General features: G+C 43.0%; 1 protein-coding gene across 1 annotated transcript in view; it reads left to right on the top strand.

The window, feature by feature from the left end:
* The first annotated feature begins 4,527 nt into the window (after positions 1–4,527).
* The window catches only part of LOC126191040 (ctenidin-1-like), a 61,272-nt gene continuing 41,038 nt past the window's right edge, over positions 4,528–24,761 (top strand). The window contains exon 1 of the mRNA XM_049931749.1: positions 4,528–4,608. Within this exon, the coding sequence (XP_049787706.1) occupies positions 4,582–4,608 (27 nt within the window). The 5' untranslated portion in view covers positions 4,528–4,581. The remainder of the gene's footprint in view (positions 4,609–24,761) is intronic.

Below are 24,761 nucleotides of genomic sequence, written 5' to 3'. Positions count from 1 at the left end.
TTCCTAGATAACAGAACGCAACATGTCATTCTCAATGGAGAGAAGTATTCCGAAGTATGAGTGATTTCAGGTGTGCCACAGGGGAGTGTCGTAGGACCGTTGCTATTCACAATATATATCAATGACCTTGTGGATAACACTGGAAGTTCACTGACGCTTTTTGCGGATGATGCTGTAGTATAGATGTAGAAGACCACACGAACCCAGTGCTTTCCTAGCCTACTTTGATACACGCACAGAGGGCGTTCGACTGTTGCCCTTCACAGCAGGTTCTCCGGTCATGCCACCCGCTGGAAACAACGGTTCCTGTGTTGCTGAGAGACTGCCACTCTGCCACTCGCCAGCTACTACCCTTGATGAACTCTTCATAGAACTGAAGAAGTACCTGTAGTTGCCACCCACACCCAGCTCGATTTGGTACCCTGCCGCGTTAGTGCCATTGTTGTTGTCATACCTGTCAGCTTTGTGTACTAAATTTCGCATCTTTATACCCTCAAATTGGCAACGCCCTTGCCGCAATGGTAACATCGGCCATATCACCGAAGTCAAGCAGTCGGGCTCGGTTAGCACCGTCCGGGTCTGCTGAGTACCGTTGGCAAGCAGGGTGCACTTGGCCTGTCCGAGACCAACTGATGAGTTATTTGATTGAGAAGTAGCGGCTACGGTCATAAAAACTGACAACGGCCAGGGCGGTGTGCTGACTACACGCCCCTCCATATCGACATCCAGTGGCGCCTGTCGGCTGGAGATGGCACGGTGGTCAATCGGTACCGTTGGGCCTTCCGATGCCTGTTCGGGTGGAGTAATACTTTTAAATCATGTATTATTCCTGCTAAAGAGAATACGAACAATGATGATAAACATGATTATAATATCAGAACCACAAACATAAGGACTATAAAAGCTGAAAATTAGTACAAAAAGGAGTCAAATAGATGGGTACTCATATATTCAATAACTTACCAGAGCATATCAAAGGTCTTGTAAGTGAGAAAGATCGGTTTCAGAGCGAATTAAAGAACTTCCTGTTGGCCATCTCCTTCTACTCCATCAATGAATAACATCACAAGGATTATAGCTCATAACTCTGTCTGCATTAGAATTGTACAATATCCATGTATCTGAGTTAAAAAAACCTTGACTCTTTCCACATCCTAGAGACTCCAAGGGATCCATGGAAAACTATAAATGTAATGTAAGCAAAATTTCGTAATTTTTTGTAATTCCTGGTGTTTCTTTTTTATGTCCACCGGGGTATTTACTACGGAACAATCTATTTTAAAATGGTGTACCACTACACCCTGGGTACAACGCGTGGGAGGAAACAGTAGCTCACTTCGAGCAGCTTCTGTAACTAGCCGGTAATTAACGTGTAGTTAATGAACAGGCATTCAGAGGACAATGCATATAGGTAGGAAGAAACTGAGAGCTGTAGGATGAATTAAAATTCACGGTCAGCAAATAGACACGCTGCGGTATGCCGATGATATCGCGGTGTTAAGTGAAGGATACGAAACAATGAGAAGTGATGCTAGTCCAGATGGAAACCACGCTCAGCTCTTCCTATTGTACGAAAGTTAACAAAAGTTGTAAGTAGGCTGTTTATGTTTTCTTATTGGCAACGTTACGTAGCACTCTGTATGAAAATCCCCTGGCTGTGCTGTGTGCAGTGTGTGGCTAGTTTGCATTGTTGTCTGCCATTGTAGTGTTGGGCAGCTGGATGTGAACAGCATGTAGCGTTGCGCAGTTGGAGGTGAGCCGCCAGCAGTGGTGGATGTGGGAAGAGAAATGGCGGAGTTTTGAAATTTGTAAGACTGGATGTCATGAACTGCTATGTATATTTTGATTTTTCAACACTATTAAGGTAAATACATTGTTTGTTCTCTATTAAAATCTTTCATTTGCTAACTATGCCTATCAGTAGTTAGTGCCTTCAGTAGTTTGAATCTTTTATTTAGCTGGCAGTAGTGGCGCTCGCTGTATTGTGATTTGTGAAAGGTATAGGTTAATGTCAGTCAGGGCCATTGTTTTGTAGGGATTTTTGAAAGTCAGATTGCGTTGCGCTAAAAAATATTGTGTGTCACTTTAGTGAATGTTTGAGTACGTTCAGTTTTGCTCAGCTGTTTGAAAAGCAAATAATGTAAGAGGTTTATCAGCACAGTAATTCTGAAATTGTTCTAAGGGGACGTTTCAAAGTGAAACAAAAATATTGTCCAATGCTCACTTAACAATGAGCGACCGGAGACTGTCAATTCTTTTGCCTGCCTAGGGAGTAAAATCCCATGAAATGGAGATAAAAGAAAAGGATATTGCAAGCCGAATCCACCACGCAGAAGCTACTTTTAACAAGAGGAGAAAACTCTTCACTTCCAGCCGCATAGACAACCATCTCAGGAAAGACCTCATGAAGACGTTTGTTTGGAGTGTGCTGTGGTACGGAAGCGAAACTGCTACACCCGAACAAGCAGAAAAACACAAAAAACAGCCTTTGAGACGTGATGCTAGGGCAGAATGCTCACGATTTTCTGAGCAGGCAAGATATTAGGCGAAGAGGTGCTCCACAGAGTGGAGGGTAAGAAGACTTGTCTGCTGAAGCTAATCACACTTGTGTTGGCCATCTGCTGTGACACTACGTTACTATTAAAAGTATCATTGAAGATATAGTGGATGAAAAGCGTACATCAACCAGATCGTGGAGGATACCAGCGACAGCATACAGAAATCTTTCAAGAGGAAAACCGAAGACAGAAATGCACTGCGAGCTGCTGCTAATCAACCAGATTGTTGAAGACCTAAGAAGAAGAAGAAGATCTAAACGATAAAAAACTAAGGCGTCAATCGTACACTACTGACCATTAAAATTGCTACATCACGAAAATGACGTTCTACAGACGTGAAATTTAACCGACGGGAAGAAGATGCTGTGATATGCAAATGATTAGCTTTTCAGAGCATTCACACAAGGTTGGCGCCGGTGGCGACACCTACAACGTGCTGACACGAGGAAAGTTTCCAGCCGATTTCTCATACACAAACAGTAGCTGACCGGCGTTGCCTGGTGAAACGTAGTTGTGATGCCTCGTGTAAGGAGGAGAAATGCGTACCATCACGTTTCCGACTTTGATAAAGGTCGGATTGTAGCCTATCGCAATTGCGGTTGATCGTTTCACGACATTGCTGCTCGCGTTGGTCGAGATCCAATGACTGTTAGCAGAATATGGAATCGGTGGATTCAGGAGGGTAATACGGAACGCCGTGTTCGATCCCAACGGCCTCAATAGCAGTCGAGATGACGCCTCGATCCCTGAGTCAACAGATGGGGAAGCTTGCAGGACAACAACCATCTGCACGAACAGTTCGACGACGTTTGCAGCAGCATGGACTATCAGCTTGCAGACCATGGCTGCGGTTACCCTTGACGCTGCATCACAGGCAGGAGCGCCTGTGATGGTGTACTCAACGACGAACCTGGTTGCACGAATAGCAAAAGATCATTTTTTCGGATGAATCCAGGTTCTGTTTACAGCATCATGATGGGCGCATCCGTGTTTGGCGACATCGCGGCGAACGCACATTGGGAGCGTGTATTTGTCATCGACATACTGACGTATCACCCAGTGTGATGGTATTAGGTGCCATTGGTTACACGTCTCGGTCACCTCCTGTTCGCATTGAGGGCACTTTGAGCAGTGGACGTTTCATTTCAGATGTGTTACGACCCGTGGCTCTACCCTTCACTCGATCCATGCGAAACCCTACATTTCAGCAGGATAATGTACGACCTCATGTTGCAGGTTCTGTCCGGACCTTTCTGGATACAGAAAATGTTCGACTGCTGCCCTGGCCAGCACATTCTCCAGATCTCTCACCAATTGAAAACGTCTGGCCAGTGGTGGCCGAGCAACTGGCTCGTCACAATACGCTAGTCACTACTCTTGATGAACTGTAGTATCGTGTTGAAACTGCATGGGCACGCCCTCCAAGCTCTGTTTGACTCAATGTCCAGCCGTATTAAGGTCGTTACTACGGCCAGAGGTGATTGTTCTGGGTACTGGTTTTTCAGGATCCATGTACCCAAATTGCGTGAAAATGTAATCACATGTCAGTTCTAGTATAATATATTTGGCCAATGAATACCCGTTTATCATGTGTATTTCTTCCTGGTGTAGCAATTTTAATAGCCAATAGTGTATATTGCAATGTGACTGACATTTATAAACATCTCGATACACTCCACAGATCAAAAACTCTGTCGTAACTAACGTTGTAATGGTTCTCCCATAAAATACTATCTGTTACGAACTCATTACATATCCCAGAGCTGAGTAACAAAAATTTCGAATCACCCGGAGTGTCCTCGGCTTCGGGTGTTCTGCATTAGTCCCAGCTTCTGTGTGAGCTCTGTTATCTGGGTTTCTTCTGGTCTCACCGTAACCTTGCAACCGCGTTTGAGTAACAGCTAATTTGCGTGTGTTTGCATAATTACTTATAAGAACGTGGGAATGTGTCCCATCGAAGGACGGCAGTGTACTCAACTAGCGAAATCCCACGGACCAGCAGTTCTCAACAGGCAGTCGACTCATGCGTTCGCTTCGTGCTTCTGTAGAGGTAAGTCGTTCTGGAGAACCACAGAGTCTCTCTTTTCTGAGTTCTCTCTTTTAATTCTGTTTCTAAATATTCTCGTATGATGCATGATTATTATTTTCCGCTACTTCATAACTTCATCCTGAACAGTGGTTTCACACAGTGTGCCTTCTAACTGTTCTACGAAAACTCTTTGTGTATGTGAAAAGTTGTCAGCACCAGCATTAATGAAAAAAAAAAGAAATCTAAAACAGTCAATATTAATTCACATTAATTCAATATCTGGAAAAAAGACCAGGAATCGATTATTCGATCCATAGTTCCAGACTATGTGATTTTGCTAATCCCAGTATGTAGATTTAAAATCAAATTGTGCTAATCACATTTACCTTGGCCGACGTCAAGTTATGGAATGCCAAGAAGAACAACATCCAAGTAAAGAGAGGAAATGACAGAAAGTATCGACAAAGTTTTCACAATTCACATTATAATACCTTTTAAACAGTAATATATTATATCAAGACACTCAAACGAAAAATTTCAGATTACATGTCACTGTAGTAACAACGTACTTGACGACATGTTGTATGACGTGTTGTAGCTGAATTCTGTCAAACTAAAAACTGTTATTAAAAGAAAGACATAGTCTATTAGTGCTCATAAATCATGTTAAACCCCATACTCATAAGTTGTGCAAGCTATGTCGTTTATTATTACGCTAATGGTTTCTAGGTAAATACAGGTAAACAGTTATGTTGCATGGTAATTTCTAAGAAACAATGCAATTGATGCCAAGGCATGTCACTGAGCGATATGCGTATATCGAACGCGCATCCTTCGAGGCGGCAGATATGGGTGGTGTTTACAGCTTTGACAAGAGCGAAGACAAAAGACGAATTTTTCGTAACTAAAGTAATTTCACTTACTTGTCAGCCACATCTTCAGCGTGGACAATGCTGCGAGTGGTGGAAGCAGCAGGGAGCAATTCTTTATTTTCCACACCCAAGATACACTATTGGTATCTGTCTAAGAAATATCAGCAGAGTCTGACACGGAAGAGTTTTAGCAAATAACTGTAAATTGTGAAGTATAGATACTGGAAAATGTATAGTTAGTCCCAGTCTCCCGGTCGGCCTTCTCTCATAACTGAGGATTTCAAACACAAACGCTCAATATTCTGCGTGTGGACCGAAGAATCGTCGGAAGACACAAATTCAACGAAATGGCTCACAAATTCGTGATCTATGCCTTCTTTTTTCAAAGTTTTGTAAGACTCCCAGCCGGCAGTTACAGCTTTGGTTCCTGGCAAATTGAAGTGCCTTTTAAGGGGGCCTGATGTTTTCTTACCCCTGGAGTATACTCGAATTATAAAGCAGTTCCTACACTTCCATTCAATTCCTCCTAAAACCCAACATGTTCTATTTCGCTTTTGCGGAAGACGTCCTCTCCTGTACTTCTGAGAGGCGATATGTGACTTCTACAACCTTGTTCTCACCACCGGCATGGTTCATATGGTTCAAATCGCTCTGAGCACTGTGGGACTTAACACCTGAGGTCATCAGTCCCCTAACTAACCTAAAGACATCACACACATCTATGCCCGAGGCAGGATTCGAACCTGCGACCATAGCGGTCGCGTTGTTCCAGACTGAAGCGCCAAGAACCGCTCCCACCGGCATGGACACTTCATTCGTGGTAATAACGTAGCACACATTACGGCAAAAAGCGTAGTAGTCTCAAACAGGATTCACTGACACTTCCGTTCTCGATGCAGACACTTGTAATGTGTAGTATTTTACGCAGCGTGACACTATAATGACACTCTCCTCGATGGTTAATTTTTAGATATCAGACCACGCGTTTTTCCTAACGGAAATCCTTTTCTTGCATTACCTGTAGTGCATCTAAAAAGGAAAGTTCGCATCTGCGTCACGCATGTCTCCCCATGACAATCGACGCAATTGCTCAGATTGTGGTTTGGCTACAGCCCTTACTCCCAACAAAACTGTAAACAACAGGCTACACTACACAGTTGCGGAATTAACTTCCGCCACATGAGACTATTCGAACTCGATACTACGCCGGATTCAGTCATCATTATAAACAACTTTACTCAACGTTCTGATGTCAACGCAAAAAATAATATCCTTATTTGCCGCCTCGAGTGTCGCACGTTCGATAAATATCGGCTGAAGGCAGTCCGTGACTTCGATATGCAACGCTTCTTGGAAATTACCTAGTACCTCAGCGCATTGCCACTGAGCAAACGGTTAAGATTAGCTGTTTGTATTTAAAAATGCCATTGTTTATAATGGTCACAAAATTTAAGCCAATTTAATTGTTACAACAGATTTAAGGTCCGAGCATGGGGAAACGGAATTATGCTTCTGAGCAAATAAAAATTTCTGTGCAAACAATTACGTACATATCGTACCGTTTTCTACTTGCCTGCGAATTATGTGTTAGGCTTTGACTAATATGCTCTAATAGCAGGCCCTAGGAACGGTTAGATAATGTCTGCATCTTTGCCAGTCTGATAGAGCTGCAGAAGTAGGATTAATTAAATGATTGCTGCCCAAGTAATTGCATACATTTTTTTTTTTTTTACATCGGCATGATTCCCACTGCAGCCCAATGAACGCAGACGTAATCCGCATCACAGCTTCTCGTAGCGCTCAGCTACATACAACCATACGACGCACAGAGGGGAAGTGGGTAGAGCGTTTCTTGTGTCCAGAGATGGTATGTACACCGTAATTTCCAACAATACCCTTTCGCTGCAACTAAATAATGTCTGTCCGGTGACTGACATCGAATTATGTATTATTGATTGTGTCATCCGTACGAAACAAGTTATAATAATTTTCTGAGTGTTAAAACAGTTTTACGTCCGCAGTACATTGTCAGAATCTTTGTACAGACGAACTTTGTTACATCATGTAACATTACATTACTGGACATTTTTGGCTTGTGACCATTTTCAAATCCCTGCAGCATCATATATCAGTGAGTTAACACAAGATAGAAACATAAAAAAAAACTTTTGTAACTCCCGCCACACTTTGCAAATTGCAACTTTGTTACGTTACTTATAGCTGGGTCGGTGTATGTGTGCCATTGTATTTATTGTTGCCTGAGAACAGAGACTTTTTCCCAGACAGACGTCATAAATTTGCATGTATGGTCTTGAATGTCACATAATTTCGTATGGGAACGCACTGTGGAGCACGTTATATAACGAAATTGATAAATGGTTTCCAAGTCCTTACCGAAGGTATTTATCAAGACAACGTGTCCTTTCACTTCTAGATACGTAAGAACAGTTGCTATGAAAACGAGGGAAAGGGTAACGCTCAAGGAATTTCCTTATAGTGTGACATCACAGAGTGTCGATGTGTATCAACAGATAGAGTTACAGTCACCTGGCTACAGCGTTTACACCCATAAGTGCCCTGTCATTACTCTTTAAAAAAACATTGCGTAGTAATTGCTTACAATAACGCTACGAATTCAATAAATTACACTTGTTACAGCTGTATGAAGTATACCATGGTTTGGTTAAAACTCTTCTATACCATTGGGGCAGTTCCTAATGTTCCATCTTTTTCTTTAAGGAGGAAGAGAAAATTGGAAACTTTCATTTGATTTGGCACTTTTGAATGCTGTTCCATCCTTCTTGAAGTCCGAAGATACTATTTTTTCATAGTCATAGTCTATCAGCGGACGTAAATGAAAATAAAGCGACAATTCTTCCTTACAAAATCGGTATTTTTTTGTTCTTTACAGGGAGAATGGTCAAGTACACTACTGGCCATTTAAATTGTTACAGACGTGAGATGACGTGCTACAGACGCGAAATTTAACCGACGGGAAGAAGATGCTGTGATATGCAAATGATTAGCTTTTCAGAGCATTCACACAAGGTTGGCGCCGGTGGCGACACCTACAACGTGCTGACATGAGGAAAGTTTCCAACTGATTTCTCATACACAAACAGCAGTTGACCGGCGTTGCCTGGTGAAACGTTGTTGTGATGCCTCGTGTAAGGAGGAGAAATGCGTACCATCACGTTTCCGACTTTGATAAAGGTCGGATTGTAGCCTATCGCGATTTCGGTTTATCGTACTGCGACATTGCTGCTCACGTTGGCCGAGATGGTATGGGGTGCCATTGGTTACACGTCTCGGTCACCTCTTGTTCGAACTGACGGCACTTTGAACAGTGGACGTTACATTTCAGATGTGTTACGACCCGTCGCTCTACCCTTCATTTGATCCGTGCGAAACCCTACATTTCAGCAGGATAATGTACGACCGCATGTTGCAGGTCCTGTACGGGCCTTTCTGGATACAGAAAATGTTCGATTGCCCGCCCTGGCCAGCACATTCTCCAGATCTCTCACCAACTGAAAACGTCTGGTCAGTGGTGGCCGAGCAACTGGCTCGTCACAATACGCGAGTCACTACTCTTGATCAACTGTGGTATCGTGTTGAAGTTGCATGGCCACCTGTACCTGTACACGCCATCCAAGCTGTGTTTGACTCTATGCCTAGGTGTACCAAGGCCAGAGGTGGTTGTTCTGGGTACTGATTTCTCAGGATCTATGCACCCAAATTGCGTGGAAATGTAATCACATGTCAGTTCTAGTATAATACATTTGTCTAATGAATACCTGTTTATCATCTGCATTTCTTCTTGGTGTAGCAATTTTAATGGCCAGTAGTGTAATAGAGCTGCACATAAGTCGCACCTCATAACTTTAGTTACCATATCTTTTTGTTGAATTCATGTCAGTTTTTTGGTATGTGACGAACAAATTGTCTCTCATTTAAATGAAACGTAAGTCCTTTGGCGTCATGAGAGGAAAATGGTGCACCTGAAATGCTAATTATGCACTTCGAACCGGATTTTGCATCTTTAACCCTTTGTACAAGGTCCTTTGCTTTTAATGATGTGTCAAATTTATTTTTAATTTTAGCTTTGTGACTTGATCTTCTCATTGTCACTAAAGTCTTTAATTATTCTTGGGGAGGGAAGTCATTTCCGCCACTTTCTGTGAATCGTGTAAACTTTGCGTGTCGACGTATTTTTTAACTGCTTTTGTATCGCATTTTCTGAGGCGAGATTCTGGAGTAACCCGGCGTCTAAACGAGGGTGCAAAATCACCTTAATATCATACCAATGCTAACCGGTGTATCACACCAATCGTCGTTAAGCCGCGGTGCGAAATCGGTACGTGACTAGTTGGCTCGCATCCTTGTCTTGCTGCACGTTAAGCTATGCGACCACGTCGAATCTTACACAATGAAGGTGTGGCATTCTTGCTGGCCGTGAAAACGTACAAAGTGCCAGTTGTGTGTCGGATCGTGCAACGCAGAGTGAGGTCCGCTAACTCAGAGACACCGAGGCCGAGCGTGTACTGGGACGCAGTTGTAATTACCGACCGGTAACGACAGAGCACGTATTGTCCTTGGGTGTGAAAATGAGTGCGAATGAAACAGCGCTCTGTTAGCGGCGAAGGATCTCGGAGCTCTTCTGATGAAACATTTTCGGCAAGTGTTGAGGTGATGTGTCGTATCCATTTATGGACAAAGAGACCAATCAGACGAGGGCCAGAGGGTAAGGGCGTGAGGCAGAGCGGTTTGTGGAAACCCGGCCAAGGACTGACCCGCGAGCCAGCTCCGGATGCCGACCCGGCCCCTGTGACATCCGGGGGGTCAGACCGTGTGAGCGAAACAATGCCAGCCGGCGGCGTGGGAGGGCCCGGGCGTGGGCGTACCGCCTCCGCGGCCTCCACCGTTCCTCATCTGCTGATCGGTAGGCGGCTATCGAAGAGAGGAGAGGCTGTAACTGCTCACACCACATTCCATCTGGCGCGTTTCGGCAGGAAGAAGACTAAAGCCTCTGCATCAGTATTTCGTCTTCTGTTTACTTACGAGGAGGCAAGTTCTACATCTACATCTACATTTATACTCCGCAAGCCACCCAACGGTGTGTGGCGGAGGGCAATTTACGTGCCACTGTCATTACCTCCCTTTTCTGTTCCAGTCGCGTATGGTTCGCGGAAAGAAAGACTGCCGGAAAGCCTCCGTGCGCGCTCGAATCTCTCTAATTTTACATTTGTGATTTCCTCGGAAGGTATAAGTAGGGGGAAGCAATATATTCGACACCTCATCCAGAAACGCATCCTCTCGATACCTGGGCAGCAAGCTACACCGTGATGCAGAGCGCCTCTCTTGCAGAGTCTGCCACTTGACTTTGCTAAACATCTCCGTAACGCTATCACGCTCACCAAATAACCCTGTGACGAAACGCGCCGCTCTTCTTTGGATCTTCTCTGTCTCCTCTGTCATCCCGACCTGGCACGGATCCCACACTGATGAGCAATACTCAAGTATAGGTCGAACGAGTGTTTTGTAAGCCACCTCCTTTGTTGATGGACTACATTTTCTAAGGACTCTCCCAATGAATCTCAACCTGGGACCCGCTTTACCAACAATTAATTTTATATGATCATTCCACTTCAAATCGTTGCGCATGCATACTCCCAGATATTTTACAGAAGTAACTGCTACCTGTGTTTGTTCCCCGATCATATAATCATACAATAAAGGATCCTTCTTTCTATGTATTCGCAATACATTACATTTGTCTATGTTAAGGGTCAGTTGCCACTCCCTGTACCAAGTGCCCATCCGCTGCAGATCTTCCTGCATTTTGCTACAATTTTCTAATGCTGCAAATTCTCTGTGTACTACAGCATCATCCGCGAAAAGCCGCATGGAATTTCCGACGCCGGCCGGGGTGGTCGTGCGGTTCTAGGCGCTACAGTCTGGAGCCGAGCGACCGCTACGATCGCAGGTTCGAATCCTGCCTCGGACATGGATATGTGAGATGTTCTTAGGTTAGTTAGGTTTAATTACTTCTAAGTTCTAGGCGACTGATAATCTCAGAAGTTAAGTCGCATAGTGCTCAGAGCCATTTTGAACTTCCGACACTATCTACTGGGTCATTTATATATATTGTGAAAAGCAATGGTCTCATAACACTCCCCTAAGGCACTCCAGAGGTTACTTTAACGTCTGTAGACTTCTCTCCATTGAGAACAACATGCTGTGTTCTGTTTGCTAAAAACTCTTGAATCCAGCCACACAGCTGGTCTGATATTCCGTAGGCTCTTACTTTGTTTAACAGGCGACAGTGCGGAACTGTATCAAACGCCTTCCGGAAGTCAAGGAAAATGGCATCTACCTAGGAGCCTGTATGTAATATTTTCTGGATCTCATGAACAAATAAAGCGAGTTGGGTCTCACTCGATCGCTGTTTCCGCAATCCATGTTGATTCCTACAGAGTAGATTCTGGGTTTCCAGAAATGACATGATACGCGTGTTCGCGATTGAAAGAGATAAAGAGATTCCTTAAGACAGCTGAGGTACTCGTAGCACTAACACAGCAATGAGAGTACAAAGATGGCGTGCGAAAAGCCAGTGACTTCATATATGGATTACGCCACAGAGAAAAATGGATTACCTTGAAATGACTGTGGTGCCACAAGTAGTAAATCTAACACCCACCAGAGAAGCTTCTGTCTTTGTGAATTTGCGGCTGTACAAACCTCAGACAGCGTCCTGCAGTGTCGCCTATGCGTGGTGTCATGCTCCATCGAGGACTTAGGCAAAAGGTACCTTCAGTGCACTTTAGGTTGTCAATTTCTGGTCTGTAAATTTCTCAAATTTGTGATGTTGTATTGTGTTCTTACTTACACAGGGTGGTCAGAAAGTCAGATCAGCTTGTAAGGGTGTCGCAGGGGAGTTAGCGCTGAGAAATAATTTTTTGCGCCGTTTCCGAATTCTTTAGCACTGAAATTAGCCAATCAGGTCGTTGCGCTCACAGACTCAAACACATGCACTCGCTGTAATCCTGTATTGCACAGACTTCTGTGGGTACGTGAACTACCACGTGTTGAAATGCTCGTTAACAGTTAAAATGTGATTTTTTTTCGGAAGCGATAAATTTAAGGTAGGAGAACAAAAGCTACGTTTGTTCTGTTTGAAGAAACCAGAGGAGCCTCTGGCAGGCTGCTTGAATTTGCGCGCGCTATGTCCTGATTGACTAACCTCAGTGATAAATAATTCGGAAATGTCAGAACGTATCGAACTTTTTTCTCAACCGTTATTTCTCAGAGCACCCTCCCCTGCAACGGCCTTACAAGCTTTTTAGACTATTTTTGACCACCCTGTGTACACGGTGAAGAAAAACTCTCGCACTAGGATTTCGCAGCGTGATTCCTCACACGCTGGCAATACAAAAATGTCTGTCATAAAATTTCATCCTGCGTAATTTTCGGGCATTAAATGTAACTTAAAGTTTTGCAATCTGGAAACACTATAATCACATGTACGGTAACTACCTCCGTCAGGAGGCAGAGCACTGCTTACCAGTTGGTGCAGTGGATAGCGTTTTGAGTTACCATGCAGGAGGTCGATGGTTCGATTGTGGAGTCGAGGCTTATTTGTTTTTATTTTCTAAAAGTAATCTGCGTGTCACGATGTCTGGCGTCTTAATCGTCATACAGTGTTTACAGTGGGACAAAACATTAGCAGTTACGTGCTAAAAAAATGGAAGTGAAATCGTTTTCATTGGTCAACATTTAAAGAAGCGTTTTGCACGTCGTGGACGCGACTTGTTTCGGGCTACTGCATCTTGCTAGATTGCAAACCCTTTTCTGTGTTCCCTCCCCAAAAGGTCCCATCGAAATTATTTGCAAAACGCTTTTCTAGCCCTACTGCTGACGTAAAGCCCTAACGAAATGTAGTGGAACTGTACGCGGCAAGAATAATAGCTGCTATTAATCGATGGGACCATTGGGAGGGGGTACACACAAAAAGGGTTTGGAATCTTGGCGATGCAGTGGTGCAGAACAATTCGCGTCCACGACGTGCGAAAGATTTCCTTAAAAGCTGACGAATGAAAACCATTGTATTTCCATTTATGTGTTCGTAGTACGTAACTGCAAATGTTTTAGGACCTCTGCAATCGCTGTATGACGATTAAGATGCCAGATACCGTACCACGCAGACTACTTTTAGCGAATAAAAACGAACAAGGCTGGACCCAGAATCGAACCCTTGACCTCCTGCATGCTACCCCAAAACGCTATTCACTCCACGAACTACACAGCAGTGGTCTACTTCCTGACGGAGTTACTTACCTTACGTGGGTCTGTTGGCAGATGGCGTCTTTAACGTCGATTTACTGCTCGAAATATGCGCGGAACGATATTTTGTGAGGGGCATTTTTGTTTTGCTAGTATGTGTGTGTGTGTGTGTGTGTGTGTGTGTGTGTGTGGTACGTTACTTGGTACTTACATGCCAAATAGGCTCACGGGACAAAAAGTGAATTATTCTTTTAAAAGAGAATTGAAACAAATGAGCCCTCGGTCACTATTATTTTTAGTCTTAGTGACCAGGTTTCAACACTACTCAGAGTGCTTTCAACGGAGTCCGCTGAAACCTGTGACTGAACGGGTACAAGCAGCCCATAGTGGCTCGCCTTCACGCATTCCTTTCTATATATTTTGTGACTAAAGCCCTTGTAAGTGCTGCCTCTGTCTTTTATTGTTAGTTAGTACTTACAATTTTTATATAACAAATGTCTTTTTCTATAAATTTGTAACCATGTTATAGGCCATTATAATTGTTTTAATTCTGATGAAGGCACTCTTAGTAGTGTTGAAACCTGGTCAATAACACTAAAATTAATAATGACTGGGGGCTCACTGAACCAAACAGCCATGTTTAAAACTTTGCATAGTAATAGCTTTGGCGCGCTGTGCATGGCGTGGAAATGGTGCCTGGGGATCATGTGATCACCAACCGCTCTCATAAATTATGGCAGTAAAGTCATGTCTGGGTGTCACTCAGCACAGTAAGATAGTTCGACGTGACAGGATATCAGAAAGGAGCCATCATGTTTGCAGGCGCTCGTAACTACTCGATGGATGAAGTTGTGGATGTATCGACGTGGACTGTCCAGTGTGTCTACGAAAAATGGTGTACCACTCACAGTCATGTAACACAGGGAAAGGACAGCATTTGTAAAGGTATCGTAACAACAAGGGAACGGAGACAAATGTCACACCTGAAATGATTAAATCAAGACCTTAAGCTATCGACAGGCGTTCATATACATCAACGGGGACAGTTGAAAACATGTGCCCCGACGGGGATTCGAATCCGGGATCTCCTGCTTACATAGCAGACACTCTATTCATCTGAGCCACCGAGGGCACAGAGGATAGAACGACTGCAGGGACTTATCTCTCGCACGCTCCCCGTGAGACCCACATTCCCAATTTAATGCCCACACACTACATTCGTAGTCCCCCTGCTATGTAAGTAGGAGGTCCCGGGTTCGAGTCCAGTTCGGGGCACACATTTTCAACTGTCCCCGTTGATGTGTATCAACACCTGTCGATAGCTTAAAGTCTTTATTAAACGATCATTTCATTCTAGAGAGCCGCACGGTCACCGATGGTATCTTCATATAGTGTCACACCTTGTCCTTTGCAGCTAAGTTTAAATTTGACACTAATTATTGCTGTTAGTGAACACGGATGCATCTCCCCCAATCTCTGAGCGCATACTGCAATGGACATGAGGAGTCGGGCACATCGAAAAAGCCATTGCTCGCAGTTGCATATGATGTTGCCCGGCTTTAGCAGGCCAAAAACAACTCAGAAACTCTACAGTGCCTGAATGGGGGCGTGTGGTGTGATTCAGTCATGGCTTTGCCAGTGTGCACCGACATTTCAATGAGAATTTTAACCTGTAGTGCGTGTAGGGTTTAGCTTATACTGGATGGGGTTCCGTGATGTTTTGTGTGTGTGTGTGGGGGGGGGGGGGGGGTGGGGGGGGGGTGTACCGTGAACATAAATCACAATATTTATTTCAACATTCACGGTGACCAGGTGTTGCCCTTTCTTCCACATTTTCATGGTGAGTGTACTGTGGACAATTCCGTCTTCCAAGGCGAGAATATCCCAGTCCATAGCACTCCACGCATACCTTCCCGCTTTGGTGTACGCTCAGACACCCTGCCACACTTCGACTGGCTTTCTGAATCTCACTATCTTGATCATATAGAAAATGTGTAGGTCTGTTCAGGGCAGCAGATGAAACGACACAAATCCCAGTAATCCCAAATAACATCCCCCCCCCCTCCCCAAACCCAAATTTGGTAGTTCCACGGGGTCTAAACACCAAAAGGCTTCAGCTGGATATCGCGTACCTCAAGAGACTCATGTATTGTCTTCCGCGCAGAACTACGAACATCGTGATGGCTACACATGGTGTTTAATGGTATAAGTGTGATGTCTCGTGGTGGTGACAAATTTGTTGTGTGCTTAAATAAACAAGAAGATGATATCCTGAAAACGTCCGAGAAAGCTCTGTCTGACTGCAGCTTTTACATTATGGGAGCATTACAGTAGCAGTTTTTCTAAACTGATTACTATACAATGCATTTGGCCAAAACGCTCGACACTCTAGTGCCTTACAGGCTTAGATTTAACACTGAAACTCACCCTGCTTTTATAGATACTGAGAAAACTTTCGATTGTTTTGATCGAAAAGAATTGTGAGCCATAATGAATGAGACTGAATACCCATCACGCCTCGTTAGGGCAACCGTGAAACAAAAATACTAATAAATACAGGAAATAAATAAAAATCATTCAACGAATAACGCAAAGGTGTTTTCTTTCATCCAGTCTTTTTGTTATTTATGTAGACGATAACATAAAAAAACTGAAAGTCAGAGACTAATCCAAGAATTAAATTAATTAATACTATTTATGGGCGATCAAATAATAATACAAGAAAATGAACACAAAGTCTGCTAGCAACACACCGGCTAAACTACGTATATACAGAATTCTATCTAAAATGCCTCACTACATAATACGAAAATTATGGTCTTTCAAGGAAAATACCCAGAACAGTCGAAGATACCAATTAGCAACAAAATTACGGAATTTGTGTCACATGTGAAGCGTCTAGGATGCAATGTGAACTATGGTTTTAATAATGATGCACGTAAAAACTGTACAGTTTTCAAGTAATATATGTAACTGTAAATATAGAAATGATGAAAAAAATGGCTCTGAGCACTATGGGACTTAACTTCTGAAGTTATCAGTCCCTTAGAACTTAGAACTACTTAAATCTAACTAACTACTTAAATCTAATTAACTACTTAAATCTAACTAACTACTTAAATCTAACTAAGTAACTTCACACACATCCATGCGCGAGACAGGATTTGAACCTGCGAGCGTAGCGGTCACGCGGTTCCAGACTGTAGCGCCTAGAACCGCTCGGCCACCCTGGACGGCGAACTGATGCAAATCTGAAAATTTATAAAACTAAAGCGAAAAAATTTGTATAATATGGAAATGAGATTCAGATAAATAAAGAAAAAAGACATTAGAAAAACACAAGTAGTAGAGATGAAATTATTGAGGACAGTTAAGACCTGCACAAGAAGACATGTAACTAGAAATGAAATCATTCGTAATGAATTGGCTGTCTCTGCTATTAATGATGAAATAATAGAATAAAGTGAAAGGTAAACTACATAAAATGAACGAATGAGACACTGCCCAAAACATAATGGTGACCAAACGAAGAAAAAGCAAAATTCGGCCATGGGAACGGTGGAAATAAATTCTGTGAAGGTGGAACAGACACATGCCTAATCCCTGTATGAAAGACGAAAAAAACTCGTATCTTGTGAAGTATCTCCTAGTATCTTCCCTATGCGATACGGTACTGAATGTCAGAACCTTTCTTAAAGAGCTGTATATTCCAGCGTTCGCAAGAAAACTTATCAAATACGCAAAGTGTCGACGCTGCACGGTGTGGAACCTGGTTTAAGCCTATCCCATCACTTACAGACACTATTGATACTTTGCTGTGAAAGGTGAATGTAGCGTTTTAGTCCCATTACTAGAGGTTTCAGTTTTTCACCGTCGCCAATTGCAATAGGTGAACTGTATATAAATCACAACTGTGCCGTTCGGGCAGTTTCGTTATCGATAGTTCCCGCTCGTTATTAGCCTCTCCGAACGTAATAGCCTCTCGAGCGGTTTGTCGTCTGCAGAGGGCAGGTCCTTGGGGCAGCACTTATGCGCTTTTGCGGCCAGGAGGCGCTCGCTCAGTGACGGGCGGTTGAGCGGTGTGTTTTACAGCCGCTGGAGTAAAACGCCGTGACGTCTTGGCCGACAGAGTCCTTGGCCCGCTGCTAAATGTTGCGTTTTTGGTCACAGCGGTTTCGGTGAGATTGGGTGTCGCCTGGGGCCGAGGATATGGCTCGGTGAAAACCCTCTGCGCTATGCACGGAACCTAAGTTGTTCCCGGCATTTGAATTTGCAAGATGCTTATGTCCAGTGTGGAGACGGGTTGGGTTCCTATCTGCCAGTTTCAAGTATCGGGTGCACTCGCATCTGGTGAATAGCATCCTTTGTTCCTAATTCTTACCAAACTCGCCGTAAAGCCTGCTTCATGGCAGTCCTTGGTCGAGCAGTTCTCAACTTACGCTTCGATCTGCAAGAAATTATGGTGCGCGTCCGATAACCGTGTGCATGATTATGGTGTGACGTGCAGCGGCTATTCTACACTGAAGCGCCAAAGAAACTGGTATAGGCATGTGTATTCAAATACAGAGATATATAAACAGGCAGGAGTTGGCACTGGTCAGCACTGGTCAGCAATGCCTATATAAGACAACAGGCATCTGGCGCAGTTGTTAGATCGGTTACTGCTGCTACAATGACAGTCTATCAAGATTTATGTGAGTTTGAACGTGGTGTTATAGTCGGCGCAAGACCGATGGGCCACAGCATCTCCGAGGTAGCGATGAAGTGGGGATTTTCCCATACGAGGATTTCACAAGGGTACAGTGAATATCAGGAATCTGGTAAAACATCGAATCTCAGACATAGCTGCAGCCAGAAAAAGATGCGGAAAGAACTGGATCAACGACAACTGAAGAGAATCGTTCAACGTGTCAGATGTGCAACCCTTCTGCAAATTGCTGCAGATTTCAATGCTGGATCATCAACAAGTGTCGGCGTGCGAACTATTCAACGAAACATCATTGATATGGGCTTTCGGAGCCGAAGATGCACTCGTGTACCATTTATGACTGCACGACACAAAACTTTACCCCTACGCTTCACATGGACCCGTCAACCCCGACATTGGACTGTTGATGAATGGAATCATGTTGCCTGGTCGGACGAGTCTCGTTTCAAATTGTATCGACCGGATGGTCGTGTATATGTCTGGAGACAACCTCATGAATCCATAGACACTGCACGTCAGCAGGGGACTGTTCAAGGAGGTGGAGCCTCTGTTATGGTGTGAGGTGTGTGCAGTTGGAGTGATATACGACTCCTGTCTGATCACCTGCGTCCATCCATTTCGACGGACCTGGGCAATTCCTACAGGACAATGCGACACTCTACACGTCCAGAGTTGCTACAGTGTGGTGTCAGGAACACTCTTCTGAGTTTAAACACTTCCGCTGGCCACCAAACTCCCCAGACATGAACATTGCTGAGTATATACGGGATGCCTTGCAACGTGGTGTTCAGAAGAGATCTCAACCCCTTCGCACTCTTACGGATTTATGGACAGCTCTGCAGGATTCATGGTGTCAAATCCTTCCAGCACTACTTCAGACATTAGTCGATTCCATGCTACGTCTTGTTGTGGCACTTACGCGTGCTCGCGGGGCCCTACACGATATTAGGCAGGTGTACCAGTGAAAATCGCCGTACTGGTTGTCCATCGTGACCTGTAAGCATTTTCATTCACGAATACTTTAAATGATCTCACTCAAGTTACATTTCTGTGACTAAACTAGTGGTGCTCAAGCTGTCTGACTAACTTTGGCAAGACCTGTAATTAAAATACGTCATTTATTCTGGAATCAGGTGCTTCATGTGCAACGTTCGCCTTTTTCAATTGTATTTACAATGTCTTTTTGTGCTGTAAATGCAAATTACTAATTAGTGGTTCGTATTTTACAGGATACCTTGATGTATCTGTTGTTTATATTTTGGGTCCAGCAAAAGAGGCGTGGGTACGATAAATGCCTCTACTGAGAGTGTCTATTTCTCTAATGACAATCGCAAGGAAGAGAAACTACTTGACTCTGCAACTTCCACTTGTATCATACTTTGAATTTAATGTTGTCAGGCTAGTGTGATTGCTTGGGACCAGTGATCTTCCTTCTAATTATCTGCAAACAATCAACTGATCGTGGAAGGCTGATGTTAATGACTTTTTATCTACTCACGATATGTTTTTAATCTTGTAATGTGGAATATGCAGGTTAATTTTATAGACAAGCACCTCTCAATTTTTTAACTTAATGTTTTTTTCAAAAAATAATTTTTCAAATTTAATTCAGTCACTTCTCAGAGTGTTGTGTTGTTGGAATTTAATTTAATTATTTCCCGGGGAAACTGCTCAGTTCGTCTTCCATCATTTTTTGCTTTGCAATAAATTGGTTTGTGGTTTTAATAAATATGTTAATAAATTTATGGCCCAGTATCCTTTCACTCAACACCAGCTCCCGAACACATTGCTACAATAGCGCTAATTGGACTGAAAAACACTGAAGGTACTGCATTACGTTACAGTTTGTGTCCAAAATAATTTCTGTGAACTACAATGTAAGCTTCTGTACGCTACATCATTTGAGTCTGACATTTTGCGACCACTAATAGTAAGCTATGTCCTGCTCCGAGGAGGAAATTCGAATCGAGTAATTAAACAATTATGAACAGGAACAGGAACTTCGTCCTAAAACATTGGAGATTTAAGCTGATTTTCTCAGTGTACTTTCTCTGTCAGTGTCTCGCTCCTATTTCGAAAGTGTTTACGTTTTGAAAAAAGCAAGATATTTATTGTTTCTTTCATGACTCCACTGCGGTTCAGCTGATTTGCCGCTACCTAAAGGAAAACGAATTTACACCAGTGGAGAAGTAACTGCAGCGAAAGTTCAACACCGATCGTTGTGGCTATAGTTTCCCTACCCAGCTTCCGCGTTTGAGGTCGTAATTGGCAAAGACCGGTCAGTTCTGCAGTCACGTTTCGAAGGCGCGCCTCTGAGTTTCTGGTGGTTGACAAACCAACGCTAACACTTTGCGCCAGCGAGTAGTCAGTAGAGGGATCACCGCAACTGTTAATCACCTTGTTCGGACCGTAAGAGTAATAATAGTGTTGTTCACTATGAGAAGTGTGCCACTGAAGATCGGAAGTAATTCGCCACATTCATTAATTTAAATTCCTTTGTACAATGAAACTCAGCAAGAATAATCGCACGTTCAGCTCAAAGGAGGTCCAATCTACTATAAATATAAAGTGACAGTTAAAAACTGTAGAGCAGCCAGGAGTCGCGTCTAACTTCTTATTTTTACATGTTTCACTCGACCAACGTGAGCATCTTCAGAAGTTATATAGCCGAAGGTCGATAGTCACAAATATCGGGCTGTGCGTAGTGGCGTCGTCATACGAGGTGCGACAATAAAGTAATGAGATTATGTGACAAAAAATGTTGCTTACTGTTTAAGTCAAGTTTAGTATTGTCTCCTTCAAAGTAGTTCCCTTCTGATTGCACACACTTTTTCCAGCGCTTCTGCCATTTATGGTAACATTTCTGGAACTCATCTTCTGTAATATCCTCCAAGACCCTCGTCACAACTTTTTGGACATTTTGTGTTGTTTGAAAATGGTGTCCCTTGACCGCCGTTTTGACTCTTGGCAATATAAAAAGTCGCACGGAGCGATATCTGGTGAATAAGGTGGCAGTGGTAGTACTGAGATTTGTTTTGAGGTTAAAAATTGCTGTTCTGACGGAGCAGTTTAGGATGGCGCATTATCGTGATGCAAAATCCAATTATCAGCAATGCTGGCACGGACACGAAGAACTCTTTTACGAAGTCTTTCTAAAATCTCTTTGTAGTAATATTGGTTAACTGTTTGACCAGGAGGCACCGACTCTTTATGAACAATTCCCTTGGAATTAAAGAAGTACACAGGCATGCATTTCACTTTTCACTTTGAAATGAGAGCTTTTTTTGCTCTGGGTGATCCCTTTGAGCACCATTGCGAACTTCGGAATTTTGCCTCTGGATCGTACTGAAAAAACCAACTTCCATCACCAGTGATAACATGGCTCAACAATTCTGGATTGGTTTCCGTTTTCTCTAACAGATCAGCTGCCACATTTTTCCGTGTTTCTCGCTGATGTGATGTGAGATTTTAGGGGACCATTTTTGCACAAATCTTTCTCGTACAAAGATCTTCAGTTATTATTAGACGAACCGTTTCTCGATTGATGTTCAGTTCTTCTGCAATCATCTTCACAGACAATCTTCGATCAGATCGTACGAGTTCACGCACCCTGGCAAAGTTGACATCCATCCGTGAGGTTGATGGTCGTCCACTGCCAACTTCAACATTCGTTCTGCCTTCACTAAACATTGTATGCCAACGAAAAACTTGGGCTCTTGACATAAAATGGTTCAAATGGCTCTGAGCACTATGGGACTTAACATCTGAGGTCATCAGTCCCCTAGGACTTAGAACCACTTAAACCTAACTAACCTACACGCACGAACACAATCCATGCCCAATGCATGATTTGATCCTGTGACCGTAGCAGTCACGCTCTTAACATAACCTCTTCTCCAAAAGCCTTCTGAAGCTTACCGTAAGTTGCTATCGTGTTTTCACCCAATTTAACGCAAAAAGAAATGACATACCGTTGCGCAATATTATATGGTTCCATTTCCATGACGAGAGACACAAACACGTGTTAACTTATTACAGCACAACTCACAACTGACCAGTTGCATCGATGTGCCACTTGGAATAGGGGCAGCTTATAAACCAAGGTCAAAGATATTGTACCTACGCAAGCCTGCAGGGTTGCCACATATTGCAAAGAAAATCAGTCTCATTACATTATTGTCGCATCTCGTACTTGTGTGTAGGACGGCAGTGATTGAGTGACACACGTAAAAATAAAGAAAAAGTTACATGCCACTTATGGCTGCTTTACAGTTTTATCTGAAAACGGCTGCTGTTGACTGCAGGCAAATACCTCTGTACGCTAAAAAACGACAGCTTAGTATCTAACACTACGAGTAATCTGATACTACAGGTCTCAAATAGCGACCTTAAGAAACACTATACAGTTGTTTACATGTAGGAAGGAAGGGGAATTAGTGTTGAATGTTGTGTCTTTGATGAGATGGTTAGAGACAGGGCACAAGTACGGGTTGTACAAGGTTTGGGGAAGCATATCGGCCATGAGTTTGTCACCTCAAAACAATTAGCATAAGAAAATGACTGGGCCAACTCCTTGTCAATGCAAGCACAGTGGATTAGTTCAGCACTACATTGAACACTCTGTCGATATAGTCTACAAGCTTATGCACTAGTTTGCCACTGAGCATGTGCCATATGTGTGACTGAGAGGACATCCTATTTCTGCTCAGATTGTTCAAATGGCTCTGAGCACTATGGGACTTAACATCTAAGGTCATCAGCCCCCTAGAACTTAGAACTACTTAAACCTAACTAACCTAAGGACATCTCACACGTCCATGACTGTGGCAGGATTCGAGCCTGCGACCGTAGCAGTCGCGCGGTTCCGGACTGAGTCGCCACCCCTGCCAGCTCCTATTTCTGCATTCTAATCAAAAAATACCAGCAAATTTCAAGAAATAGTGTCAGAATCTTGCCAAATAATATGGTGATACGAACTTTTTTAGGAGAAAATGCTTATTAAAATTTTGCGGATGCAGAGAACTACATGACATATGCACTACCTTGTCTATAACCTCAAGCAGCGCTAGGAATACAGTGACAGAACTACACTTTCAGACTTTACTGTTTTAATGTGTTGAGGCGCTGAGAACAATAAGGGCCTAAAGTACACCATCATCAATTTGTGCATGCTCCTGATATTTGTTGATCTTATGGTGAACCAGCTTTATATACATCTGTAACCCCACACTGTGTACATGATCAACCACGAAAACCTGCCTCACCGATTTCTCGGATATTCGTTTGCATATGGACCCAAAGAACAAAGTATAATTCTTTTGCTCTGTGCTGCTGATTTGTTATCTAGGGATGACTGTATAATTTAGTGTATATGTAAAGTACTTTGGTAGCAATACTTCGTAATCGGAGGTGTATCGACAGTTTTATCTGAACCTCAATCCACAGAATGTGCATAATGAAAATAGTGATAATGAGGACCATGAAGTAATGGAACAGGTGCTAATTGTGTATATGGTGCATTAGTTTCTGTTCTTTATGTTCTCATTATAGTTTCACATTAATTATAAACTTAACTACTGTCAAAAGACGCTATTTTTGTAGCCTGCGTATCGAGCTCTGTGAATTAATATTAGTAATAAATAAAATCTTTAATATTAATTAATATTTCGTAACAGAATGGAAACGTTATTTGTTTGTAGGAAGTTTAAGATGTTGAGACTTGATTAAACCACCATTAAGACCTCTGAGACTAGTGGTCTGTCCATAAATTTGATTTCCACAAATATCTATTTTTCTCAAAAGATTGGTTCTGTGCTTTGGACCACTACGGTTCTCAGTGCCTCAATTGATAATGCCTAATGACCTTTTACAGATTATGTTCTTCCCTCTTACGAGATTTTAACATACTTCTTTTTCCTTTTAAAAGAGTCTAGCCCTATTTTTCTGTTTGTTCTGTTTTCACATTTTCATTGATTCAGGAAAAGTTAGGTACCCCACATTACTCCTTGCAAATACTATCTGCGACATTTACATTACACTTTTACGTCATGGAAAGTGGCTGCATCGGATACGTTGCAATATATACAAAATTGTTGCATAACATACTGGAAAATACACAATGTACACATTTACTGTTGCTATTCCCAGTGATATATGAAACCCAAGTCAGAGCAACAGAGTCAAAGAAAATTACGTGAAGGAACTTACCCGCGTGGCAGCATTAAAAGACGCGACCAAGTTATCAGACGTTAATTTTATAAAGAAACTCAGGGATCGAGCTGAGACCAACCCCGAAACGTGGAGCCCAGCAC

The sequence above is a fragment of the Schistocerca cancellata genome, chromosome 6 (assembly GCF_023864275.1).
Source record: "Schistocerca cancellata isolate TAMUIC-IGC-003103 chromosome 6, iqSchCanc2.1, whole genome shotgun sequence".
Lineage (NCBI taxonomy): Eukaryota > Metazoa > Arthropoda > Insecta > Orthoptera > Acrididae > Schistocerca > Schistocerca cancellata.
Note: the sequence above shows the minus strand (reverse complement) of the source record. Positions and strands in the feature narration are given on the sequence as shown.